Raw genomic sequence first — 27714 nt, 5'->3', positions numbered from 1 at the left:
GCACAACCATCAGTAATAGTAACTTTAAAGGTGAACTATTTCTTTACAGTCTTAAACCATAAAACTTTGTTTATTGGAAGTTGTTTCTACATTAGTTAGAATAAAGTGTTAGAATGGTTGTGGTGTGGACTTCGACTTATTTGGTGTGGTAGGACATCAATAGTCATTGTATTGTCATTTTTATATCAGTTTTCACTCATGTAATTTGGGTTTTAAATGAAATTATTGTGTAATTTTACATATTTTTTTAAAAACATGTGACCATGCTGGAAATAAGTGTGCACTTTAATGTTATCTCTTGCATTTATTGTTCTTTTTTGATTCATAAATAATAATAAAAAAACGACAATAAAACAAACACAATTTTTTAGATTCAAGATCCATTCATTCACCTCAGCGAAAGCAGTAATTATGATTTAATTAATTCCTACATAATGAAATTAGCATTAAACAAGTTTTCAGGTGGGTTTACCTCCTGATCACAGTACAGGTGTGCGCAAAGGAGGAAGAAGGAAGTTGCCCCCCCCCCCTCCTTCTTCTTTCTTGTTGGGATTGTAAAAATGTATTAATGCAGTCTATACAGGCAACACTCCCCTCTTGTCTGCCCCCTCCCCTCCTCCTCTCCAGGAGCTGTATTGAACTGCGGGGCTGGGACATTCCTAGTTTGACGACCAGCCTCACCGCTGCCATGATTTGCTGAGCAACTCGACACTGGTTTCAAAGATGCGTATGTAGAGGAGGCAGCGGCACAGAGAGAGACGGAGACCGAGAGGGTAGAAGAAGTGTACAATAACGGGATAGACAGACAGAGGAGACAGAGAGAGAGTGTGTGTATGTGTATGTGTGTATGAAAGAGAGACAGAGAGAAACCGGGACGTAAACGCTTTTACTCAGAAACACGGACTTCCCTGCAGAGAACTCTCCACCACCACCTCAAGCTCGAGTTAAGACCCAGGAAAGGAGAGGAGGGGGAGGTTGTCGCACCTTGGCCCCGAAGACTGCGCTGCTCTGCGGGGCTTGAAAACTCTCTCTTCCCCCCTCTCTCTCTCTCTTTTGCTTCCACTCTCCACGTCCGGCTGTTTTCATGTTTCTCCCGTCGCCTCGCACTTTGAGCCCGAGTGTAATGGAGGGCCCCGTACGGATTTGCCACCAGAAGAATGCGTTTTGCTGTTAATACAACCGACGGCTCGCAGCTTTTTCCCTCCTGCAACAGAGGTAAGCACGGACGGAGGGGAGGCAAGAGGGGAGTCCCGGCCCGGCCGGCGCTGGCAGACTGGGAGAGGGGAAGGTATAGGCAAGCTGGTCTTCTCAGGATGGAAAAAGTGACTGTTCAAAGAAGCAGAAATCCACAGTGCTGGTTAAATGTGTTTTCTAAACTTTACACTGTCTTCTAAACTTTGTATTGTGGTGAATGTGGAGACCTACTACATGCTCCGTCTGTGTGGCAGTCTGGTAAACGGGGTCACCCGTGTCCGGAGATGAATATTATGTGTGTCTCCCACATTATAAGCTATATTTACAATAACTTAAATAGGTGACATACTCACTTTAATATGCTCCATACAGTGAAAACACCTACAACACACAATCATTATTTAAAATTACATTTCTTTTACCCAGATTAGTGTCAGAATAGTGTCAGAATACAGTGTTGTACTGTAGTTTGGACTGTTTTGATTTTATCCTGCACACAGAATAAGTAAATCTTCATACAAGACTTTTTTGAGCAGCATTTTTCAGTAAAGCCATACTGTGTGTTCTGCTAAAATACACCCTAAAGCATTTAAAATAGCATTTGGCCATTATTCAGCCATTATCTGCTATCTTTATGCATTCTGACACAGCTCAGTTTGGTTGTCTCTGAGGTGAATGACATACAAGAAAGAGCCTAAATATTTTGTAAAGTTTGGTAAACAGCTCTGGAAGGCAATGCTTCAGTGCAGTCCAAGTCGAAAACAGATGGCCTGAGGGCTGTATTGAAGTTGAAAGAACATTTTTAGAAATGGCAAATATGTCCCTCAGTTGACACATTGGTGTCATGGTCATAAAAGGTGAAAATGGACTTGGGATATGTGAAACATTTACTTTGTTCTAAAGTTGTACTTTTATTATGGATCCACCTCAGGAGCCACATTTACCACTGTGCAGGAACATGAAAGTTTAGACTAATATTTGAAGTTTTATTTTTTCTCTCTCTGAAGACAGAGAACCAGTAATGTCCCCCTAGGGTGTCATAAATGTTGATTTTGGTAAATCCATGTTAGAAGTGCTTTGATTTGGCAAGTGCAGAAATCACTGAGCTGAAAAGAAACTGTACCTGCCTGCTCAGATGAAGGTGCCACTGTTTAGCGATGAGGAATGTGCATTTATCTGATTTTCAGCATGACATTAAAGCTTTAGTTTAGTCACACAGATGATAAGAATACTAAAGGTTAAATGGGGAATCTTTACAGAAGAGAGAGTTCAGATGTTTGAGTGTAGGGTGATCGAGATCATCAAACAGATTCAGTTTCATTCATTTCTTCAGTGTCTGTCTCTTCCTCTAATCTTTTCCATGTGGGAAATATTTCAAAAACAAAAACAAAAAAAAGCTAGATTAGTCAAAAAACTTCCCTCAGTCAAAGCTCAGGACTGAGTGTACAAGCTGATTTTACTTAAGTCATGCAGTGTTGTGATCTGCTCTGCTGCACTTCAGGCACTTTGAGGATAGCATCATTTTTGAATCATACACAGATTTAAAAAAAAAAAAAAAAAAAAGTAATTTTAAGAGAAGTCCCCATTGTTAAAATTGCATATTTCTTCATTCAAATACAAATAAATAAAGTTAGTTTTGTGCTTTGTTGCAAAAACTTTGTCAAGTACAAAACACACCATTCATTCAAAAATAATAAAAGATGCAACATAAATGTTGAGAATCGTAAATATTCAGCCAGTTATAATCCAGGATGAGGTTTTTTCTTGTGTGTTTCTGAGCAAAAATTAAAAAGAAAGTCAGAGTAAAAGTGATAGTAATGATGTGGCTCCAGAAACAACTCCCTCACTTTTATTTTCTCTCTCTCTCTCTCTCTCTCTCTCTCTCTCTCTCTCTCTCTCTCTCTCTCTCTCTCTCTCTCTCTCTCTCTCTCTCTCTCTCTCTCTCTCTCTCTCTCACACACACACACACTCTATCTCTCTCTCTCTCTCCCTCTCTCTCTAAGTAATTTCCTCTGTCTGCTCTTCACCCCTATCATCAGCGCTTCACAGGGACTTTTGTTACATAGGGGTAACTCTCAGAAAAACTGAACACTTAAAAGTTATTGAGAACAAAGTCTTGAATCCTTCCTCAAATGCATGACATCCAGTCAGTGGGACACACATGGCTGCTCCCAGATAAAACACTTTCAAGTTCAAACAGTTGCTCGCGCATTGTTGCGTCAGTGGGGGACAAGAAGACACTTCCGATGGCTTTCAAATCCTTTCAGTGCTCCCCAATATTGGGTGAGCTTTTTACAGGGTCAGAGAGAGAGAGATTTGCTCTTTGTGCTGACGGTGCTCACTTTAAAGGACAAAGCTTTTTGATACTGAGTCTGTTCCAGTAGGAGTTTTTTAATTTTTTTTATATCAAGGTGTTGTTATTTATTTTTTGTGGCCACTTTCTTTCAACCATTTTAACCCCGCTCGCAGTGTGTGCTGTGGCTGCATTGCATTCTGGTCCTGAAGTCTGTGGAGAAACTTGCTCTGTGCCTCTCCAACATTGGTTTGTTGAATGTCGGAGCACAATATCGAGCAGGATAGAAGTTCGTCTTCCTTGATTCTGAAGGACCCGAAACGCAAATATGATACTTAAAGTAATGGTTTAGATTGTAGAAATATGTCTTGCCATTACACTCTTTTCTTGGATCAGATTGTCTTCAAGTATGGCTGTTTTTTTCTTCATAAAACATTTGACAAAAAGTCTTTTGAACAGCAAAACAGACCCAGAAATCCAAGCTCCATTACCAATAGATGTTGTATTTCAAGCTGAACATACGGATGAATTTGTATAACAGAGCACGTTGTTAATGTGTGGGTTTTTCCCCCCGCTGTAACTACGTATTGGGAATGTGATTGAGTCTGACAACGGCAGAGGCTCAGAGTCATTCTTTAGTTTTCACAGCGTGTTTTTGTGACTCACAGGGAAATTAATAAACCATTAGTGGCCCGACTCTTATCTGACAGACCCGAACAAAGCACAACGATGTCATTAAGTGTGCTCAAATAATGTTTGAGCCATTAGAGTGCTTGCTAATGATAAACACATGTTGCTGTAGGAGAACTATGTTAAGTGGGCAATTTGAATGTAAGCATGTGTAATGATACCAGCCCCTGCACTCATAATGGCTCTGATGCAGTATTATAATCACACAACCACTTGCGCTCCAACAATGACAAATGGATGTCGAATAGCAGCAGTTGCAAGTAGGTCTATCTGCGGACTCACGATGGTACGCTACACGACACACCCACTTTATTACACGGCACGCCTGCTCGGTTAGGTTCAGGCACGAGGATTGTCATGGTTAGTGTTAGGGTAAAAACATTGGGAGGGGGGCGTGTCGTGTCATCTAAGTCTGCGGAACTGCAATAAGACCCTTCTCAGCAGTTGAGGTAAAGCATGAATTTCAATTAAGGCTGATATAATTAGTCGATTAATTGATTGAGAGAAAAATATTTGAAAACATTTGATTAGCAATTATCAATAAAATGTCATTTATAAAGAAAAAAAAGCCAAATATTTGCTAGTTTCAGCTCTTCAAAACTTGCTGATTTTTTTCTGTTTTTATATATTTTTTAGATTGAATATTATTGGTTTTGCACCAAAAGAAAAAAACAATTTGGGATGGCTAGGGTTTTATTTTTACATTTAAATCAATTAATCATAAAGAAAAATACAATTTCAGATGTAAGTTGCAGCCCCACTTGTAGCTGTAAGAGAATGTGAGTGAATGAATATGTACAGTATGTGAGGTAAGTGTGGTGGGAGAGGGTGTGTCCTAGATGGGTGACTTAAGTATATTTTGGGCACCTCCCACATTCATATTATTTTCTAGGCCATACGGATTTGAGGCCAGACAGCAAACCTCAGCCGCGGGTCTGGTGTCACATAGCCAGACCCATCTCCACACTTGATTTTAGCGCTGTGCCAGCCCTGGAGAAAGGTCTACCTGCACCCTTTATCATTCTGCTACGGCGGCGGGGGCACACGCCTTGGCTTGTTTTGTATTTCTTTAAACCAATCACAATCGTCTTGGGTGGTGGTGGTAGCAGGATGCAGCGATGGTGTCTTTGTGAAATTGTGTGTTGGTGGGGGAACTTGTTTTGGTTGAGAATTTACACGTGGAGAGGTGAAACCTGGCATTAAAATAGCAAAATCATTGAAAAAACTAAGCAGGTTTACCTTTTTATATACATCAAATTTGCCATTTTCAGTGTTTAAGTTACTAGCTTTGAGGATGTTGTTGTTGTTTCCTGTCCGAAATGGGATTTTGAGAAATGGTCACACACATGCAACTGAAATAGTCAGCCAATGGCGGGCTTATACCGACAGTCTACACCCGGTGAGTCAGACTACCGTGGCCTTAAAGTGAATGGAAGTGAGTTTAAACCCTAAATTACAATGTGGTTCAGTTGTTTATTTGGTTTCCCACTGTGATCTGTCATATTACTTTTAAAGGATAAACCTTTTGTTGGAGGGAAATGTTCTGAGAGTCATAAAAGAGGTGAGAAATCTGAATTTCGAACCAGCCGCCTTATTTTTCATCATCATCACAATATTTTGACCGCTGGAATTAAGTCTTAATCATTTTTTCTAAATCTCTGATGGCTAATCCACTTCATCTCCTTAGTATAATAAAGCAGAGTTAAGTTGACTGTTTTGTCAGTCAACTTAACTTTTGTTTGACCCTCCTAACAACTATTCCCAAACTAAAACCTGGCTTGTTCTGAACTATTGACACATTACCCTCCTTTTTTACTCCCATTGCTCAGGGATTGAGTCATACTGCAGCGTCTTTCCCATTTTCTAATGCTGGCCTTTACCCCTGTGAGCTTCAGCTCCCATTCGTCAAGGACAGACCCACAGCTCATGCCCAATTAGATGGACAGAGGGGAGTTTTGGGCAGTTTGCCAAAGAGTCCCCCCCCATGTTCAAGGAGCCAGAGGGTGCTGATTGACAACACCCAGCAGCCATGAGCAGGGGTCGATGGGAAAAGATGGGCAGGTCAGAAAGAGAGTTTGAGTTCTTGTGACTGCTGAGTTGGTGAGTGCACCCTACAGCTGCAGTGCTAACAAAAAAAGACTACTTTCCACCCTCCGTTTCCCCCCCTAAATTTATTCTCTGTGAGTGGAATTGACTCCGTGTTGAAGTAGCCGCGAAGGTAAACGCAGTAGCAGAAGGTGTCACTCGTGTTTATACGGAGCTGTCGTTAGTAGCACCTCTTATCTGCTCCGCGTTCTCACTGTCATTATAACTACACAACACATATGTCTCTCAGTGGGACCCCCCCCCGCCCCCTCTCCCTATTTCTTCTATGTCTGACAGATGATCCAAACAGCCCAGCACTGACTCGCTCTACTATGCAAGCATGTTACTCCAGGATGTTACGGATAGGCTGCATGCTTCCACTGGTAAAGCTCCTCCGAAATGTCAAAGGTGAGCTGACTGTAGCTCGATGTATACACCAGCTTTCAACAGACGGTCGTATTGAGTTTCTAAAAAATTCAGAACCTGGAAGGACCTGAAACTGGATAATGACTTTTGAGAGATTCGAAAAATGAAATGAGAAACATCAGGGCGTAATTGTTAAGACAAACAAACAGTTTTTGGAGCAGCAGAAACAGATGTTCCAGCCAGCCACCGAAAATTCAGCGGGGCGAAGCCGTGCAGGCTCAGAGATAGGCAGGGGCTCGGAGGTCTGCTTCTTCTCTGAAGACGGTTTGTTTTGTGTTAATGTAATGGAAATACAGGCTTCAACTAAATATATATGTCTGTTCTGAATATGATAAGGGAATGTAAACCAATACCACACACATGGCACTTTGAGGAAAAACACACTGTCTAGGCGGTCGCAGATAATGAAAATACCTCGCCAGCAGATGGTCAAGAGCAGTTTGTGTGACACAGGACACATTTTGATAGAGAGCATGATTTTTACTGGAAGGAAAATATGATGTAGGGAAAGATCAAATCTCGATACGTACTGGAGCTGGTTGGCTTGATGAAAAGTCCAAAAGACCATGACAGGCTGCAAAACACTTTGTCGGTTCTGCTGGCTGTTTGAAGCGTGCTGCAAGTCTTTTTCTAGCCTTACAATTTGAAGTTTTTTATTTTCTCTAAATGCCTTTTTATTATGTGCTCATAATCGTCCTAGGGAATGCTTTTTGGCTCATGTAGCTATAATATACTGTATGTGCCTTTAACATGATGCAGAACACCACATGTATGCGAAAGAACAAAAAGTTCTCCAAGGAGGGTTTTGACGTGGCATTTTTTTACACAACTCAACTCGCCTCTCGCCAAAAACAACTATTTTTCTCATTATTGTCAAGCAAATACATGATGAGACCCATTGTTCCACGGCCAGTGTCTCATGTAGGTTTCTTATTGATTTCTCAGCCCTAGGGAAGATTTCGGGGAGTGAACTTCTGATCCGATCCCTTGCTGACAGCTCTCACAGTTCAAAACAAAGTATTTCAGAACATGCGTCTTCCTGTTTGCAAGATTCATTTCTTTTTCCCTTCCTGAAAACTGACCCTACTAAATATGCCTGACTTAGTCCATCGCCTCAGCGTGGGCCCCAAAAGTTACTGTCTTTTTCTTTCTGAAACTGCAAGCGACCGCAGCTTTCTATTTCAAATGTTGAACCAATAAGTCACATCTGACATGGGTTTTGTGCGAACCAGAATGTGTGTGCTGTTTAAAAGCCAGCGCGAGGATCAGCAAGACTATATTAAGGCAAAACTAGTGGCTGGCACTCCCCTCTGGCTGACAAACAGGCTACTTGTTTGAAGGGCTGTTTTTCTCCCAGATCAGAGTGTGAGGCAGTGTGGGTACTGCCGCTGCCTGCCTCCAGACCTGTGGTTAAGGGTGCCATTTTGGGCCATCCCTGCACCGAGATGTGGCCCCCCCTTAGGGAGCTGCGGAACCTTTTATTTATAAAAGATATTCAAAGTGAAAGGAGGAATTTAAGCCAGAAGAATAAAACATATGAATGCTTTTGCCTTCTGGATTCTTCTGTGAATGTTTGGAGATGGAGCAGATACTGTGCAAACCGTGGGGCGTGTTTCTTGTGCCTCGTGATGAATGGAAACACATCTCTAGTTTGACTGACTTGAGTTAAGTAAAATAAATCACTGTCATGTCTTTGCGGTGCTCTTACACAGTAGCAAACACACAGAAATCAACACAAAGAACACACTGGGTTAGCATATGCCACCGGTTCTGTATTATTGCAATGTTTCGCTGTTGTCACGAGGTTGTGTTTCTTTTGGCAGCGTCACCGGCACTACGTCATCTGCCAAAAGCTTTTCTCACCTCTAACACTGCAGCACTGAGCGGCCTGGACCCTAAACATGTTGGAGAGGTTTTTACTATTTGACCCAGAGCCAGAAGTGGAAACTCGGATGATGTGTGTGTTGATGTATCACCACCAAGTTTGTTTTGTGATCTCTCGATTGCCGCACAACAAGCGTGGAGTGTTACAAGGCGAGACGGATAAACATTTAGACAAACTAAATAAAGCATTTACACACTCTGTTTAGGATTGGATATTTAGCTTTGGGTCCTCAGACTTGTACGTACAAGGGGAGCTGGTTTGTTTGTTTGGGTTTTTGCAAGAGATTTGTGGAATTGGTGAAGAAGACTAATAACCTTTTTACACGTTTGTTTTTGTTCTGCTGGCTGGCGGCGGAGTTCAGGTCTTCGCAGACGAGACTTGCTGTCCCGTAAATCCCTCTCACCCCCCACCATCCATGAATATAAGGCCATAAATCCATTATATTTGCAGAGTCAATTCATCACTCTGAGAAATGAAAATACTCTGTGTGTACTTTCCTTTCTCACGCCTCTCAAGTGACAAACAAAGCTGAGAAAAACACCCTCAAAGCAACCCCAATTGAGTTTTTCTTTCTGCTCTGGACTTTCTTCTTACTATCTATCTGTACACTCTGTCATTTTGTTTTTGTTGCACATATTTGAAATTACATTATTTAATATATGTTTTAGTTTGAAAGTGCGTTTGGTCAGCAGCCAGGGACCTATCAGGAGGAGACTGAACAGAAACTGTTGTCTGCCTCCTCGCCGCTTGTTGCCGTAGAGACACAAGCGGTGATGGAATCCAGGAGAGCTGGGGAGGGACGGGAGACTGCACTGAGGGGAGAGGGGTGGGGGTGGCTGGATCACATCACTGCATGCCCATAGTTCACAGCCCACACAACAGCATTTAGAAACACAGATAGCGTCCTTACTCCCCTAGAGAAAAGTAGACATTTTCAAGACGTTTTGGCAAACGTGATGGTTTTTCCTCCCCTGCATCAACGCGTTTTTTCCCATCATCTCTCTAATCAAAGCTGATTTTGAGGAATGTGAATCTGTGGCCTCTTCTGCCCCAGTGCCATGGCTTCACAATCCCAGCTCCCCTCTCACCTGGCGTGATGAATCAGACTCTTGGCACATGTTGGAGATCAGTGTTATAACACACCCAGGCCCCGCGGGCAAGAAGGCCCTCTTGTGCATTCCTCCTTTCGATCAGAATTACCTTTTTCGTCTGAGCAGACGTTCCCCTGTGGGCTGAAAGGCCTGTGAAATCAGCCGGAAGGGCCCAGAGTGCTCCAACAATGGGGAAGGGTTGTTAGTTACATGCGCTTTGCAAAAGGTCTTGAGGTGGCCTTGTATGGTGGTGATACCCAGGGATCTGTTTCCAGTGTCCGAGGCCACTATTGAGTTTCACCCCTGTGGTTAATCCTGCTGTTCAGGACCTTGGGAAACAACCGTACCTCCCCACCCTCCTGTCTCCCCCCCTCGCCGATTCCCAGGAAAAACAAGACATTGCAGAACAATCTCCAATTAAGATAGGTCTTACATACTGTACCATTCAGTCCCCACTCTCTCTCTCTCTCCCCTCAGTCTCAGTCTTTCTACCACCCTCCCTTTCTCTCCCCTCACTCCACTCTCTGTTTGTGTCCTCGGCCAACAAGCCTCAGGGTGGAATTAACGCTGTCTCCCAGGTCCCGGCCCTGGCACTTTGGGAGGGTCGGGCTTTGGAGAACGGAGGCGTTGGAGGGGGAGGAGGAGGAGGTGCAGGGAGGGGTGGGGTTGGAGGGAATGTGTGTACTTGGTAAACAGGGCTTTGTGGGATGTGACTGTCTGATCCCCCGGGGCCTCTCCTTTCATTCCTCCTCTCGTCTGATCCCACACCACGGCGCTGTCGTCAGGGCTGTGCCGTCACCGGGCTCTGGGACCAGCTTGGCCCCGATGTCACCCTGCGCCTCCCGGACTGCTGATGCTGTGTACTCCCGCCGACCCACACACACATACACCAACACACACCAGTGTCTGAGAAGCAGACTGTCCTTTAAGTAGCGTCTCATTTGTCTTCTACACACTCACACACACTTAAGTGAGTTATTTAGGAGACTTATGTTACCATTTCTGCAGGATATCAGGTTCAGACAGGGGCAGTTATTTTTTATTATGGATCGACTAAACTCCTCGAATGTGATTTGCTCCTCACTTGTCACTGTAAAACAAAAAGGACCCCCTTCTAATCCCCTTGGTTGATTCCAAATCATGCCTCTCTTTTCTATTCTCTTTCTCGCATTCTATCTGTTTTTTTTAGCTCACTCTCCTTCTCTAAGTCTGTCCTACTTTTAATAAAGTCTCAGTCTTTAATCAGACAGAGTTAGGCTGTACCAGAGGCCCAGTGTTTCCACTCATTAGTTTCCTCTTTGGCCCCAGGCTGCCTCAGTGGGCTCACCCAGACCAATAGAAGAAGCCCATAATGGTCCCCTGGAGTCTCTTCTCTCGGGAGTCTCTTCCCAAGTTTCTGGGCTGAGCTGAATGTAGTCAGGCTGAATCATCAGTTTTTGGCAGACGCGGAAACGAGCTCAGCCATTATCTGTACGTCTCTATCTTTGAGCCAAAAAAAGAGGGAGGAGAAATGAGTCGAGGCTTGGCAACTTTTCACCTCCCAGTGAATGTTTCACCTCTTTATACCCCCATCTCCATTTACTCCTCTCCCAGAGAGCTTTTCTTCCTATTTTCTCTCATACTAGTGCAGTGCCTGTTCGTAACGGGCTGATTGCTTGGCCTCCAGTATATAGTAGAACAATTAATACTGTATTTTAGATAAATTAATGAGTTGTGAATGAGCATTTATACCCATAACATGAAAGAAACTAACATTGTATTGAACGCAGATGTAAAGTGCTGTAATAGTGAATCTTTTTCTCATATCATGTATAATGTGGACTGCATTTAAAAATAAAATACAAAAACCGAGCCTTTGAAAAAAAAATGCTCCTTCTAAAATAAAGTGGATCCATCATATTGGGCTCTTAGATCATTTATTTTCTGTGGCTTCAGTTTGGATCATTGGAGTGGGTATATTTGCTCAAAAGATTTGTGCTTATATGAGACGTACTGGTTTTGAGCTGCCCGTGGGAAGTAGCCTCAGAGTCTGTCCATTCTTGATTAAAAGCTCTGTTTACGCTGTCTATTTTTCTCTTTTTAGAGCGTGCCATGTGGAAAAAAAAAGTTTCTCCGACTTGGTGTACAGCTTAGATCGCCGGCTCATGCTTATGGTTTTATTATTATGGAGTAAGAAGAATCTGAAGTATAAATATTTCTGGGTGAAAACAACTCATGCAGGGATTTGAAGGTTTAATGAACACTCACACTCTATTCAGTAGTTTTTTTTCTTCATTATTTGACTATAACACACGTCATTTAGCCATTTCGTCAGACCCTATGCAATTTCCAACTTCTCAAATTTTACCCTGAGTAAGAATATCCACTAATCCAAATTCATTTCCATCCCACTCTTTTTTACTTCTGCACACTCAGCACTCAGACACAGAGCTGAGCGGCTTGCTGTTTGCTTGTTTGTTCAAAGTTTATTAATATTGAACCTGTCGCGTCTCTAAATTGCACCAAATCTGACACTGCTTTTCTTTGGGCCCCGAGTGATACGGCCGCCAAGTGTGAAGTAGATTGGATGACCAGTTCTCGAGATATGTAAAGGACATACATACAGACAGACAGAGAGTCCTTGCTTTATGGTTAGATGATGTTTCCCCCATTGCCTCTCATCTTTTTGTTTTGAATTTATCTCCCATCTCTTGTGCCTCTCTCTTTCTCTGTGGAGCTGAGGAATGTGTACACTGCAGATCTTCTGTCAGTGAGATGTGGGGCGAGTGCAGACAGGTTTGGGGTATAGCATGTGAATCAGCTTCAGTGCGCAGGTCAGATTAGACCATCATACCAGAAAAGACTTGCTCTTTCTCTCACACCCTGCTGCTCCCTTACCCTTTAATACCTTTATCTCTAACTCTGTACTGCATTCAGTTCCATTTATTTGTTTCATTTTTTAAAAAACTAGATAAACCTTTCAAATTTACTGGATTTGCACCAATCCAGTATTGATTGCCATAGCAGTCAGGATTGGCCCTTGTTATCGGATCAGCAGTGGAGCTGCTTCTCGATGTTTGCCATTGGCTTTCATTCAGCTGTGCAGTCTTGTGAAGCGGAGAGGCCAGGCCCCTGCCTCAGTCAGCAGCACCAGTTGTGACCTGTTCTTCCTATGCCCTCCAGGTCTTTGATGCTCCACCGCGTTGCTTTTGTCCCTGTTTACCCAATATGACAGGGATATGGGCCAGCCCCACATGGGGGCAGATGGGGCTTTAAGTAGTTCCTGCCAAGGACTCCAAAAAGGCGTGCAGGTGCTAACCCCCCCCCCCTCAGAACCTGAACCTCTTTCCTTTCCCTGAGGGCAGCCTGTCAGGGTGTTTATTTTCTTGTGTGTCATCACCAGGAATCCCTCTTGTCCTATGAGGGGATGGATGGGGCTATTCCTGTGTCCAAGTTTTGTATTACTCCCAAGATGGATAAATAAAAGTGCTGTCTCAGGACAGTACAGTACAGTATGAATTCTTCTGGAAGGGAGTATAGAAGATAAAAATTAAGTAATTGAGAGATGCAAATTGCCGAAAGTAGACTGCTGTTTTTTTGTTCGCTTTCACACACTTAAGCCAGGTGTCAGTCAAACATTTCCTAAACATACATGCTCAGTCCCCCCACCCAAGAAATATGAACTTTTCCACTTGAACTCAATGACCCATTTATTTTCATAAACTGTCCCTGTGTCTGTATATCAGCTTTAAGTGGCCCGGAGTCTGTGCGCAAGATGTCTCTTCAATTTATAGCTGGTTGACCTGTCTTGAAAATGGCCCTGCATCTACAACCTAAGTGTAAAAACAGAGTAACACAAGATCAGATTTGGGACAGGAGGAGGAAATCTGGAGCAGGACTTTTTTTCTTCTTCCATTAAGTAGTATGGTCTGGAGTTTTGGATGAAGAGAGCAGAGCAGTGAGGGAGTGGGCTGGCTGGCTGCAGATCAACGTGGGACCAGAGCAGACGGCTCTCAGGCTGATCAGACTTCATTTTACAGGGACTTCCCCTTTGTCAAAGGGCCACTCCAGCTTTTGTCTGGGCGTCTGCTCAGGAGGAAGCAGGGCTTGCCTTTCCATACAGCCAGTGCTGCCAGCATCAGGACGATTCTCTGTGATGAGGGATACAAGATATCCTCACAGTGTCTGTCTCCACTGAGGCGGCTTCATGGTGGCGGATGTCAGGGGAAAGCCAAACAGATAAGAGGGAGGAATGATGCCCCTGTGTTTCCTCGTTGCGCCAGATCAATGGGCCAGATAGGCAGCTGTGTGTGTGTTTACACAAGGGCACCCAGTCGCTGCTGCGGTGCCCATCTGCTACGCCCACTGGGAGGAAGTAACGGGTTAAAATAAGAGTAAGAGAGTGAGGTAGATAGAGAGGGAGTTACAGTATCAGCTCCGGTTTCTCACACTGTGTGCCAATGTACCAGTGCCTAGCTGTGCATTTTTATAGCGGTGTTGTTATTATTGTAATTATATATCATTATTCCGGCAGAGAGAGAAAGATAGTTTCCACTGATGACATGGGGGCAGTGTGCGGGGCCTGTTGCGACTCGTGGGATGGAGAAACGCTAGCCTGCAAGATGTGGGTTTGATCCGCCTGAATGAGCTTGCACACATTCAAACTGGAGCCTGTAATGCAGCGAGTACAACACATACTGTATACAGTATAGTATGTATAATCCTAAAGTCACATTACAGATTGTTCACAGTAGCAGTTCAGTATCAGAATCAGGCTGACATTTGTTGCTACTGAGAAAGAATTTTTACTCGTTTTTTATTATTTTAAGTACTTTTACACCTGTTTAGTGAGGAATGTTTCTTAGTGTGTGTGTGTGTGTGTGTGTGTGTGTGTGTGTGTGTGTGTGTGTGTGTGTGTGTGTGTGTGTGTGTGTGTGTGTGTGTGTGTGTGTGTGTGTGTGTGTGTGTGTGTGTGTGTGTGTGTGTGTGTGTGTGTGTGTGTGTGTGTGTGTGTGTGTGTGTAGCTGAGAGAGCTGGAGGTGACCTCTGGGGGCTGGTCCAGGGCCACCAGACACCCGCTGGTTCACCCTCTCTCTGCTCTTCTCTGACCTTTGACTGTCGGGTGAGAAGGGGGCGTGAGCCAGAAGCTGGGAGAGTTTATTATTTCCTGCCTCTTCTCTCCTCCTCCTCTCAGGATGCCATCAGAGGGAAAGAGAGAGACAAAGATGAAGAGAGAGAGGATGAGGATATGAATAAAGCATCTGTGTTTCAATGGAAAGATCATAAAGGAACAAATGTGCTTCTAGCATCTTTCCAAACTAGTGCTGGAACTGCAGCTCAATTTGTCAATCAACAGAAAATAAATCAGTGATCATTTTGAGAATGTATTGATAGTTAAAGTCATGTGTTACGCAAAATATGGCAACATTTGCTGCTTTTCTCTCTTTTATATAATTTTAAGTCACATATCTTTGGGTTATGGACTGTTGGTCGGACAAAAACAACTGGCATACTTAAAAAACTGTGATGGCCACTTTGTCTTTTCACAGTTTTGTTAGGGACTTGAATGTCATTGTAGCTCTTCTCAAACTGTAATCCACTGGGACACAGCAGTCGTGCTGCAACCTTGAGAGGAGGCTAAACAAACTGACCTGCTTGATTGTCGAGCAGATGAAACAATGTCTAGGTTAGAGAACGAGTGTAAGAAACCTGTTCAGCTTCACTGATCCCACCCAGACATCATCCTTTTAATTTGACCCACCCTTCAGCCCCGGTCGGCCCTTCCGCTAACATCTGTGAGCCACTGAAGCGCCAGTGTGAATATCACAGCTGGACGGCCATTGTCCCTCCGGCCTCAGGCTCAAACCCTGGTTACCAACCAGGAACCTGGGATCAAAGCCTGCCCGGATTACTCTTAGAAAAAGGAGGAGGTGCTGCAGTCGGAGGGGGTCGGGTTGAAAAGGATAGAGGAATGCTCCTAATTACGTGCCCTCCACTCCTTTTCTGTCTCTCCCTTTGGCTCTTCTCTTGTCTCCCTGAGTGTGTCTGGGCCTGCACTTCAGGCTACAGTGAACCTATGAGGAAGCAACACAGTGTGACAAGAGAGTGATATTAAGAGTGGGGCGACAGTCTCTCCACAGCCACTCCATTAGCGGGAGACCTCAGCGGCCCAGTGGGAGAGAGGGGCAGGGTAGCGGAGAGGCTGGACATTCCAGCCTCTGTTTAGACACTGAAGTGGGTGAGTAGAGAGGGTCAGAGGAGAGGGTGGGAGATGGAGATCAAGGAGTGTGTAAAGGGGATGTGTCGTGAAGATTAGAAGGATTGTCGTGCAGGATTTATTTGGAACCTAATAGATTAATAGAAGATCCACCTTTTTAAATCCCCCCGCCGGCGTGTTTTGCATGATAATTTTTCTCTTTCTCATCCTTTGCCCATCCTGTCATGTTTCCGTGCATAGCTCTGGTTTGATGTGTTTCTCCCTCTCTTCTGTGTGTTGCAGGTTTGTTGAACGGTCGAGGGCGTGCGTGCTGGGCAACACGGCTGCTGGCAGGGGTCAAAGTGCACCATGGACAGTGGCCTAAGGGTCCTCCTGTCCACTGTGCTGTGTCTCAGCCAGTCCCTGCTTATCAGCTGCTCATGTAAGTTGGTGTCCTACTCTCAGTGTCACACGGATAGGAGTGGTGAGATCCGTTTCCTAAAATAACTTCCTATAAGGTTGCTGTATGATATCTGCACTGGTTGGAGTTATCAAGCAGCTTTTAAGCAAACAAGCTCTGATAAACTCACTGTATACTGCCTACCCAGCACCAAATAGGAGATACATAGATACACAAATATTAGCTTTTAAGGTAATAATTTGCAGTATGATAAGGCATGATTTGAAGTTCTTCGGCCTCTAGTATATCAAAAGTCAAGTATCACAGCTTTAAATTCATAACTTGTGATATTTGATATGTGTTTTCATACTCATGGCTTATTATACAGTTCTTACATCGGTGTTTGTTCATTAGCAGAAAGCTAAAGAAACAGATAGTCACTATGGTAGCCATAATGGCAGCAAAGCAAAGGCTATTTAAGCTTTTATTAAGAGAAAGGAAAATGATGTTGGCATTAACGGCATAGTTTCATATAGATATGATATATCTTTTGAATTTTTATGGCAAAAACCACAAAAGCATCGGTTCGGTTCACCCTAAATACAAAAAAGCCCCCCAAATGTATTTCTCACTTACTGTAACACATAGTACATAGAGTTAGATTAAGCTGTCCAGGTTTTGAAATATCAGATTTCTTTGAGCACAACAAATTAATTTATGTTCAGCTTTCTTGAATTAAGGTGCAGGCGGCAGAAATCTATCTGTATGTTTTGAAAGCAGTACAGGTCAATGAGAATGTGGTCTTATGTAATTTGGGTTTATTAACCAATGACCACAAAAATACTTATTCAACATTCTTTACCAGTTTTTTTCTCCCCTTTTGTTTCCTTATCAGCTCAATATCCCTCTTTCCGCTCTGAGCCTGCCTCCTTGGTTCAGAGTCATGGCTCTGTCGCTCGTCTGCGCTGCTCAGCAAGTCCTCCATCTGCGGCTATTTCCTGGCGCTTCAGAGGTCTTCCCCTGGACCCTGACACCCTGCCCGGCATGGAGCTGAATGGAGGTTCCCTCACCATCTCCTCTCTTAAGCCCATCCACACCGGCGTCTATCATTGTGTGGCACGCTTAGACCACGGGCCGGCTATTGCCAGCCGCCACGCACGTGTGGCCATAGCAGGTACGGATGCAGAGAATTACCCTTTTGTGAATACTTCTGCTCACTTCAAAGCGACGGGGGAAAGAAAGAAAGGAAGTAGCTTTGAGAAAATGAAGGCCATTTTGTGAGTGTGCAACACTTAAAAAGAATGGCTGTCCTCAGCTGCCTGCTGCTGAGTGGCGGAGGGAAGGAAGCAGTAGGAGTTTTTTTACTCGGGCACCCTTCCAGATGCCTCTCGACCGGTATCCTTAATGAGCCTTGGGCTTTCCTGTGTAGTGTGTTATGTTCCTGCTGGGATGTTGCTTGCCGTTGGACACTACACTAAGGGGTTGACCCTGATCTGGAGCTGTATCAGACATGAGTAGAATCACTCACTCCAACAATAAAACCCAGTGATCCAACACAAACATCATGACCCGAGTAGCACTATTCGCCTTTGTTCGGGTCTGCGCTGATTCTCTGCACATATTAAAACTCCAGTATTCTGCACAGAAATTGAGTTTAAATTAAGGACTTTTCTTTTTCTTTGTCCTTGCAGAAATATCAGAATATGAAGATGGCCGACGGCGGTCATTATCAGTGCAGGAAGGCAGCACTGTCCTTATAGAGTGTCCTCTACCGCACAGTGTCCCTCCAGCCCTGCCTCGGCTAAGGGTACGAGGGGAGTGGATAGAAGTTTCAACAGGTATGTTTGTAAACCAGAAACCAGAGTATAAATGTAAAAGTTTATTCTTATGTTTTTTTCAAATATTTTCTATCTCTAGATATGACGATACATGCTGTAAGACATGCTTTACTGTTAATATCGTTCATATCTCATGTTGTATTAGCACATTTCATTCCTGGATTTGACATTTATTTGATTTTCCAGAGAATATCCTTTTTCACAAAATATATTAATGTCATAATATAATATGCACCATGTTCGAAGAATTCATTTATATTGCTTACCCCTTTTGGACAAGATATTGTGCTACTACTGAAGCTGCTTTCTCCTTCTCTTTTCAGATGACTACCTAGTTCTTCCATCTGGGAACCTCCAGATTATCTCTGTTTCAGCCCAGCACCAAGGCATGTATAAATGTGGTGCGTACAACCCTGTTACCGGGGAAACCGTGATGCAGACTCATGGTACCAAACTCTCAGTCAAACGTAAGTCAGATGACATTTAATTGAAGTATCTCGCCTTGCTTTTTCTATTATTTTTGCTAACATGCCTTTTTATTTTTTTGGATAGATTCAGACACTTCCCCACCTGTGCGGATAGTTTACCCCACCACCCCTGTGACCGTGTCGCCGCAGCAGTCACAGCCGCTCACATTGGAGTGTATCGTGTCTGGTAGCCCTGCACCAGCAGCTACATGGTTTAAGGATGGCAAGACATTCACACTGGGGCCTTCTCACCAACGACAGCACAACAACCTTGTCTTTGTTACGGTGACGAGGAGTGATGAAGGAAGTTATACCTGTGCTGCTGAGACTGAGAGAGGGACTGTGATGAGTGCTAACTATACTGTGAATGTTCCTGGTAAGAAACGGATAAGAAATAGTGTTTTTTGTGTTTAGACTTTATGAAGCAGAGACATTGAAATTTAAGTTGCTCTTCCATCCCTCCCTCTATAGAATCTGTGTCTGTCGTGGAGGGCCTGACCAACCAGCACGTCTCTCCCGCCTCTTCCACTCGTTTTACCTGCGTATCAAGGGGAAACCCCTCCCCAAACATCACCTGGCTATTCAACGCTGATCCCATCACCCCATCGCACCGATTTCAGATCTCCGGGTCCTCACTTGTTATCACAGAAGTGACACCGCAGGATGGTGGCATGTATCAGTGTCTACTGGACAATGGGATTAGCTCGGCACAGTCATTCGGAATGCTTACAGTGCAATCAGGTATGCCTCTATCAGTCATGTTATAATGATTGAACATGCGGTCTATAAAATGTAAGAAAATAGAGCTGAAATTGACATCTTTTAATAGCTTGTTTTATCAAATCAACAATCCAAAACCTAAAGATATATCATTTATGATTTTTTTAAAACTTCCTCAACCCCACTGCTCCCATTATTACACTTACCCCTCAAAACAATATAAAACTGGATACAGTGTTGCGTAGCCACTTCGTAACACTTTGAAATCTTGTATAAAAACTTGTCCTATGGGTTTGGACAAGACATTTCCTCATTGTGAGTTTGTACAACGACAGCTGATACCAAAGGAAGCAGCTCTAGAGAGGCGGCATGAATATAAATTGTTACAGAAATTCTTGGTAATGGTAATGGAAAGGGTTAAGTCCTATGGTTAAGGCATCTTACCAGGCGGGATCTCTGTGGGCCTGCGCATACAGTATCTGTATGGAGTCCTTGCACTGTGAGTGTAAGTGTGTATGTGTGTGTGTTTTTCTGAGGGCCGGTAGGAGAGGCTTGGCCAAGGCCGCCCTCCTCCTGAGCCTTGAACTGAGCTTGAGCGTGAGAGTGAGCTTTGTGCACGCCGTCGGGGATAAGCCCCCGGACGCTGGAATGTAAGGAGTAGCCGTGAAGGGTTATGACGAGGACCAGACCACCCAGCTGTCAACATCATACACAACTGCCTTTTATTTATTAACACATCACAACCCCCCTCCCCTCCACCACTACTCTCTCTCTCTCTCTCTCTCTCTCTCACCCCCCTCAGCAGCTCTGTACGAGGGCCCCATTACTCAACTCGCCCCTCTATCTGCAGAATGATTAATACAACTACATGCGGTACATAGGGAGTACAAATCAGACAGGATTGGGCGTGTTCGCTGCAAAACATTTGCTCCCCAACAGACCACAGGAGGAAGGATGAGATTTAATGTCTTTTGCTCCAGACCCCATTTATACACAAAAACAGTATGTGAAGCTGATAAGAGGGATATACCCAGCAGAGGTAAACACTCGGAGGTCAGTTTGTGTTGGGTTGTTTTTTGGGTACCAGGTACCGGAGCTTATCAAATGCCTGATGCGTTTAAAGTAAACGGTGTTGCCGGTGTGTGTTCTCCGTTATTGTAATTAATCACAGAAGAAGCAATCTGAAATATGCTCGCTTTTAGTGTTTTGGTATCATTGTTTCCATCACTATGACAACCACCTGCTTTCATCAGTTTAGTTGAATGTGCCACTGGGGAGATGTGGTGTGGTGTCCTTCTTCCTGTCATTCCCATTAGCACTTACTGTGCTCTCTAGTTTCCAGATAGCGGGTCTACTAGGTTGGCCAAGACTAGTGCTGGAGTTAATATTTTATCAGCTGATTTAATGAAAACTATTTAACAATTGTACTTATTATTTCATAAGTCATCTATCAAGCAACAAAGCCAATTATTCTCTAGTTTTATCTTCTGAACTGTTTTAAATCACTTTATATTTGATATCTTCAGGTTTTGGACAAGCAATTTTAAAAAACATCACTATGTGCACCTTCTGGAAATTGTCATGGGCCTTTTTTCACATATTCCTGATATTTATAAACCAAATTAAGTGATAAATTGACTAAACAACTGATAGCTTAATTTATAATGAAAGTAATCATTAATAATAGTCGTAATTGCAACTGCTACCTCTTCGCCACAACCCTAATAGAAAGGAGATATTCTGATGTCTATAAAAAATACATCCACACGTCCTTAAGTGAGTTGAGCTCAGTCCAAACTGATGCTCTCATCTCTGCCAGTAATCCTTCGTGATTTACTATCCCATTTACTCACAGGTGTTCTTCGCTAATGGACTGACCTTTTTTTTCTGGGAAGGGCCTGGCAGCATATTTCTGTCCAGGTGTAGTAGCACTTACTCAAGAAAGATATATCACTCCCCTCCATCAGATGGTGAAAATGCTGCCCGTGGCCTTAATTGCCTCCTCTCATATCTCAGTGTGGTGAAGGAGGAGCCCCGGCCGCGGTGAAGCTATGAGTCAGAGCCGTGGAGAGGCGAGAGTGGTGCAGGGCAGAGGGAGGGACAGGGCGGGAGAGTGTGTAGGACTGGATGTAATGCTGGGGTCTGATTCTCTCCGGTATTTTAATGGTTGGCGTGTGGAATGTGTGGCAGCTGGCTGCAGTCCCAGGATCAGGTCTAGTGTTACCAGCTCCGGACCTGTTTGTTTTACAAAGTGAACCAGTGCTGCACACACACACACAAAAAAAACCTGCCCAAAAGTGGACTCAGTACCTTGCACTTTTTCCCTTTGGTAAGCTTTGCTGCTTTGACCTCCTTAATCACTGTCATGGTGCTCTCTGACCTCAGTGGTGTGGCTCAGAATTGAGAGGTCCCTGCTCACGTAGGCTGTGCTCAGCACTCCTCCAAACGTCTGTGAAAAAATTCCACCATGAGCTCTGCCAAAACAGTGTCAGCCATAAAAAGGCTCCCAGCTTGCATAATTTGCCCAGGTGGACTGCTCTGGCTCTGGCAAAGATTTAATGAAAAAAACCAAACAAAGCGTGATTGTATGGTGCTGCAGATATCCAGGTTTTCTTGTTATTTTATGTAGATTTTTTAAAAATAGGGCTTGCTCCAAATGTAAAACTTTCCAGTGTTGGTGTATCCTCTGTGGACATTTAGTGCCACCTCACTGAGTTACATTTAGGAGTGGAACAATTTATAGTTTCACAATATACTGCATACTAAAACATGAGCATATGCAGTGTGGAGCTGCTGTACTAAGTACATGTGATTGGTGGTTACTCCCAAAAGCTAATTTGTTTTATTTGCATGGTCAATTAAATGTCACCATATACAATTAGATCTCTGACTGCTGTCTGATTTCACAGCTCCATCTAGACATGTTTATTCATCATGTTAGAGATTTTTAGACAAATAAATGTGCTTGTATAAAAGCTGCTATATGTCTGTTTGTTGTATTTTTAGTTAAAACCTTCATTAACTGGTGAAACCTGAATACCTAAAAAGTAATCAAGAAGGAATTTAATTCAGTCACAGTTAAATGGTAAATGGACTGTACTTATATAGCGCCTTTCTAGTCTTTTCGACCACTCAAAGCGCTTTACACTACAACTCATTCACCCCATTCACACACATTCATACACTGATGGCAGGCAGCTACCACGCAGGGTGCCAACACATCAGAAGGGAGCTAACCATTCACTCGCATTCATACACCGTTGGCACAGCAACGGGAGCAATTAGGGGTTAAGTGTCTTGCCCAAGGACACATCGACATGTAGACTGGAGGAGCCGGGAATCGAACCGCCAATCTTCCAATTGGAGGACGACCGCTCTACCTCCTGAGCCACAGCCGCCCCAGTTAGTTGTTATTACAGCTTTATTAAACATACTGTGTATCGTCTTCCCCCCCCCCCGACAGATCCACTGGTGAGCTCCACCAGCGGTGTGATGCTGGATGCTTCACCATCGCTCCACCCCATGCAGAGCGATGAGGGCCACGAGCGCTTCCTAACCGAGCAGGAAGGCGTCCACCACACACTCAACCTGCCGGTCGACCGCAGTGGTGACCGTCCCACTCCAGAGGCGCCTATCATCATCAGCCCGCCTCAGACTCACAAACCTGATATGTATGACCTGGAGTGGAGGGCGGGGCGTGATGGAGGAAGTCCAATCAATGCCTATTTTGTAAAGTACCGTAAGGTGAGTTGAGACTAACTGTCAGTCAACTAAGGGGAAAGTTATGAGCTTATCTGCCTATTGTCACCCTTACTACCCTTTACTTAAAGACAGATTTTAGTGTTACCGCAAGTACATGACTTTTCCCTGAAGTGTTTTGCTGTAATTTGTGCATTAAAATAAAAAAGGTATGACCAGGACCTGGACTGACTGAAAGGTTGGTCATTTCCTCTTTAAAACCCTGTGTTTGCTTCAGTAATAAGCTCACTCTGACTATAAAACTGCAGCAATACCAGTTAAGACTTTGCTGGCAGCAGGGCTCAGTTTAGCTGGGGTTGGAAATTATGACAGAAATCTCACAGGCATTGTTTCTGAGGCCGTTCCCTGTTGTTATTCAGGCTTGAATGGAAGTGCGGAGGATTTATACCGCCAGATGATTTGGTTTTGCTCTTTGTCATTTTTAGTCATGTGTTTGTGTGTGTCTGTATGTGTGTGTGTGTGTGTGTGTGTCAGGTCGATGAAATGGGAACAGTGGTGGGGAGCTGGTACACAGTTCGTGTTCCTGGCAGTGAGAAGACCCTGCGGCTGCCAGAGCTGGAGTCCTCCAGTCTCTATGAAGTGCTGATGGTGGCTCGGAGTTCAGCAGGCGAGGGCCAGCCAGCAATGCTCACTTTTCGCACTGGCAAAGGTTGGTGCGACCACTGGCTTGTAACGAAAAATCCACATTTAAACACTGTTAAAACAACAGATATTTGTATACTTTGCATTCCTGTGCACATTAGGCTGGTTAGTGTTTCTTGTCTTGACTGACCACTGGAAGAAAACCACTTTAACACCTTTTCCAACACAGGAAAAGATTTCAGCTGCCTAAAAAAATCAACAGTAAATGTCAGATTTTGGTCCGTCTTGGATTCAGTCTGACATTCAACAGACATTCAGGAAGATATTTATTGGAGAAGAAGCAGAAACACACATCGCTTTCTCCATTGATAATAGTCTCATGAGAGTTGAAAAAATGCTAAGTACAGTGCTTTTTTTGAGTCTTCTTACTGAAGCAGAGGCAAATTAAACCGAATGACTGGAAGCAGTTTTTTTGTTTTTTTAGGTTTTTTTTGAGACAAATAAAAATAAGAACAACCGCAAATGTTCTAAAAACTAACAATAATGCTATACCGCAGTAGGGTTAAAAAAATGTTCCCTAGGTCAGAAATAAAATGTAAAATACAGCCAGGAACCACGGATATGATTGTAGCCCAAGGATGGTTCACAGAATCCAGGCCTTTTACCAAAAAATGCCAACCAGTCCAAAAGTAGGCTTTTATGTCCAGCTGCAGCTGGGAACACCAGAGCGCTGCTACCTCCCTGAGAACTGTCCCCAAAAAGGCATGGTATTCTCAGTAAAATGTATCTCTCTACATGATGTTCCTTTCAAAGCCTCCTCACTACCAGGAATATAATTCTGGTGGTAAAATACTGAATCCAGATCCTTTTTTTAAAACCTAAAATTAAATTAAATTAAATTTTAAAAATATAACTTAATAAATATCAGAATCAGACTTAAAAAGCCATTAAATGTAATTAGGATATAATGAGAGAATGAAAATCATTCTCAGGTCATTAAATCAATCAATCAATCAGACTTTATTTTTATAGCACTTTTCACCCATAGCAATGTAACACAAAGTGCTTTAGATAGTACAAACCCCTGCCCCCCACCCACCCACACGCAAACAATGAATTACTATGTAATGTAAATAACGAGAATACACAGAAACAATTGCAAAGATATGACTTTTGTGTCTTCAGTGGCCTGTTTAAAAAGCATCAGCTACTAAATTATTCTTCTTTAATTTGTAGTTAAACATCAATCTGTTAAAAGCAGTGGTTTCATATGCTTGTTGGGCTGCTGAAAACTTAAATTAGACACTCACACTCACACACTGATCGGAACAACTACACAGTGTAGCTGCAGAGCTGTCAAGTGGAAAGCTGAGACCCACCCTGATAAAATGAGAACAGCTCCGGAAACCAGGAGGAAATTTTAGATTTCAGAGGCAAGATCCGGAGCTGCTCCATGTGCTTTTGGTGGAAGTGATATCCCTGAAGACCTGTTGGACCTTGTTTTCTTACACCTACCTTTTTCCCCCCCCTTTTTTAGAGAAGAGCACCTCCTCCAACAAGAATCCCTCAAAGCCTCCCGTCGTCTCAATGCCCCCCAAAGCTCCGGAGGACAAAACCCCCAACACACACTTTGGAGTCGTCATACATGACAGAGGTAACAGAGGTAGGGGTGGACGCATTCGTTTAGCTTTCTGCGGACTCCTGTTTTGCTGCTGCGCTCGATGATTGCAGGATGTTTCTTAAGAAGCTATTAGGCTTTCTGTCGTGTAGGTATTACCGAGTGGATGACCAGACTATGTTGAGTGCTTCACAGCTCAATGTTTAGAAGTGGTCTGCTTTGTTTCTTTATGTCTCGGGAGTACAAACAGTGAAATGACAGTTGACACTCTGTAATGACTGTTTGGATGAAAGATGCTGTAAGCAGAAAGCTGTGAGATTGTACATTTGACACTTTGGGGTCGGATCTAAATGTGTCTGTGTGGATGCATAACAAGAAGGCCTACTTTGAACTCACATTAGTCTTTTCACTAACCCTCTTTTCTCTCTCTTGCTCTCTCCTGCCCTCTCTAACTATGTGGCTAAGAGCCCAGGCAGTAAGTACACATTCCTCCACGCCATGCTGCTTCACTGTGATGTGTATTTTTTCCTTTTTTTTTTTCTTCCTTTCTTTCTCTGCTGACTCGTCCCATCCTTATATGAGTTGGGATGCAGTGATGTTTGCCAGTTCTCATTGCTCTGTGTGTTTTTAGTTCCTCACAATTCAAACACTTTATTTGTTTCTGTCTCAGTACCCGAGGCTCCTGATCGCCCCACCATCTCCATGGCAACAGAAAGTTCGGTTTATGTTACTTGGATCCCAAGAGCCAACGGCGGCTCTCCGATCACGGCCTTCCGTGTCGAGTACCGGCGAGGCCGCAGTGCAGAGTGGATAGTGGCTGCGGATAATATCTCACCACTCAAGCTGTCTGTGGAAGTTCGCAATCTGGAGCCTGGTGAGCTTCCACATAGTTCAGATCGTTCCTCTACAGTTCAGTGAAGCGTGACTCTTCTGCTCCGATAAGAGATTCTTGTTCCTTCCCCCCAGTAATAAAATAAAAATGGAAAAAAAAACACAGATGTAAAATGAACATTTGATGCTGTAAGACTAGACTTAAAGTTTGCTTATCATTGTTGTCTTTTATTTTTCTATTTTGATAAGTCAGTCCTAGTTCAGCATTATTGCTTACGAGAGTGAAACATTCATCTGGCTAATATTTCACCGACATAGATAATGATATGAACAGAGGCCTTTTTGAGACTTTACTTTGGATGAACACAGTTGTTTTGCAGGCTGGTTACCATCAACATATCTGCAAAAAGTAGACAAAATACCAAAAAAATAAAATAAAAAACCTGTAATAAGATAAAATAAGACAGGGTGTTAAAAAACAAATTCATTGCTGCACATGAACAAAGCAACAAGGATTTATATAGACTTGAGCAGGTTTCAACTGCAGCTAAGTTATAACAATAAAATGAATTATAAGAAACACATACAACCACAACAACTGATATAATTCATTTTTACTGTATACACCTGCTCAGCTCTTCTCTATAACATTGTCTTTTTCGCCTTATCCCTCTCCCAGGCTCCACCTACAAGTTTCGCGTCGTAGCCATGAACCTGTACGGTGAGAGTCCTCACAGCATTCCTTCGAAGCTATACCAGGTTCCACAAGCCAGCCCTCGTATCGCGGACCGCCCCGTGGTCGGACCTCACATTACATTCAACGAGGCCTCCAGCGACACGCAGATCATGCTGCGCTGGACTGTAAGTACACCAGAGACGCACGACATCCAGTTGTGCCTCTTTTTCATAGTTTGCTGCTGTCTTCAAAGCTGTTTATCCTCCTTCTTATCAGTTACTATAACATTTTGTTCACCAAGTTAATTAATGGGATCTCAGAAAAGCTGCAGCATTACTAAATCAAAGTCTGGTAGGTGCAATTTGAGTAAAGCGAGCTAGCAAACAGAAGTACATGTAGAAAATTCATCCGCACACATAAAAAGCAATCTAAAAAGACAAATATGAAATTGACAAATAATCATACAAACTCATTATTGAAATAATTCTACTATTTTGCTACACATTTTTTCTGTGCATCAAAGGATTATTACTGACATTTTGGGTGCATTTACCTCCACTTTTAACTCAAAACAAAGTGTTTTAGATAATCTGGCTAAACTGTTAGTTTGTTAAAAACCTGACTGATAGTCTTAACGCTGTTCTCAGAATATATAAGGTCAAAACTTGAGACTTGAATGATTTTTTTTTTTCAGCTCGCTTTCAAGTCACAGCTGTGAGTCCAAGTCAAGTCCCAAATCCTCATTTTTGAGGCTTAAATCTGACTCCTGTCCAAACACCACGTGTCAAATTTGCAGCTGTGGGGTAAACAAACAAAGTAGCATGACACCGAAAGTACCATACTTAAGAATTGAAGTACTAAGAATTGTACTTTGCAATGGGACCAGCTGGTGTCTGAACAATTTGAAAAACTAATTGGGCATTTTAGTGGCTGGCTGGTGGTTCTTTGGCAGTGGAGACTCGATCAGACCTTTAATTGAGCAGC

The 27714-nt window shown here is 43.3% G+C and overlaps 1 protein-coding gene across 2 annotated transcripts in view; it reads left to right on the top strand.

Moving 5' to 3' along the window:
- The first annotated feature begins 717 nt into the window (after positions 1 to 717).
- cdon (cell adhesion associated, oncogene regulated) overlaps positions 718 to 27714 on the top strand; it is a 34493-nt gene continuing 7496 nt past the window's right edge. The window contains exons 1-12 of one of the 2 annotated variants that reach the window (XM_062418938.1): positions 718 to 1215; positions 16143 to 16281; positions 17135 to 17413; positions 17931 to 18077; positions 18401 to 18544; positions 18630 to 18920; positions 19016 to 19285; positions 22728 to 23008; positions 23498 to 23672; positions 25143 to 25259; positions 25894 to 26097; positions 26734 to 26915. In XM_062418938.1, the coding sequence (XP_062274922.1) occupies positions 16209 to 16281; positions 17135 to 17413; positions 17931 to 18077; positions 18401 to 18544; positions 18630 to 18920; positions 19016 to 19285; positions 22728 to 23008; positions 23498 to 23672; positions 25143 to 25259; positions 25894 to 26097; positions 26734 to 26915 (2163 nt within the window). In that variant the 5' untranslated portion in view covers positions 718 to 1215; positions 16143 to 16208. Of the gene's footprint in view, positions 1216 to 16142; positions 16282 to 17134; positions 17414 to 17930; positions 18078 to 18400; positions 18545 to 18629; positions 18921 to 19015; positions 19286 to 22727; positions 23009 to 23497; positions 23673 to 25142; positions 25269 to 25893; positions 26098 to 26733; positions 26916 to 27714 lie in introns of both variants that reach the window. The other variant, XM_062418937.1, reaches the window with a different exon arrangement.

Source organism: Scomber scombrus, chromosome 5 (genome assembly GCF_963691925.1).
Source record: "Scomber scombrus chromosome 5, fScoSco1.1, whole genome shotgun sequence".
Lineage (NCBI taxonomy): Eukaryota > Metazoa > Chordata > Actinopteri > Scombriformes > Scombridae > Scomber > Scomber scombrus.
This window is presented reverse-complemented; position numbering and strand designations above follow the sequence as displayed.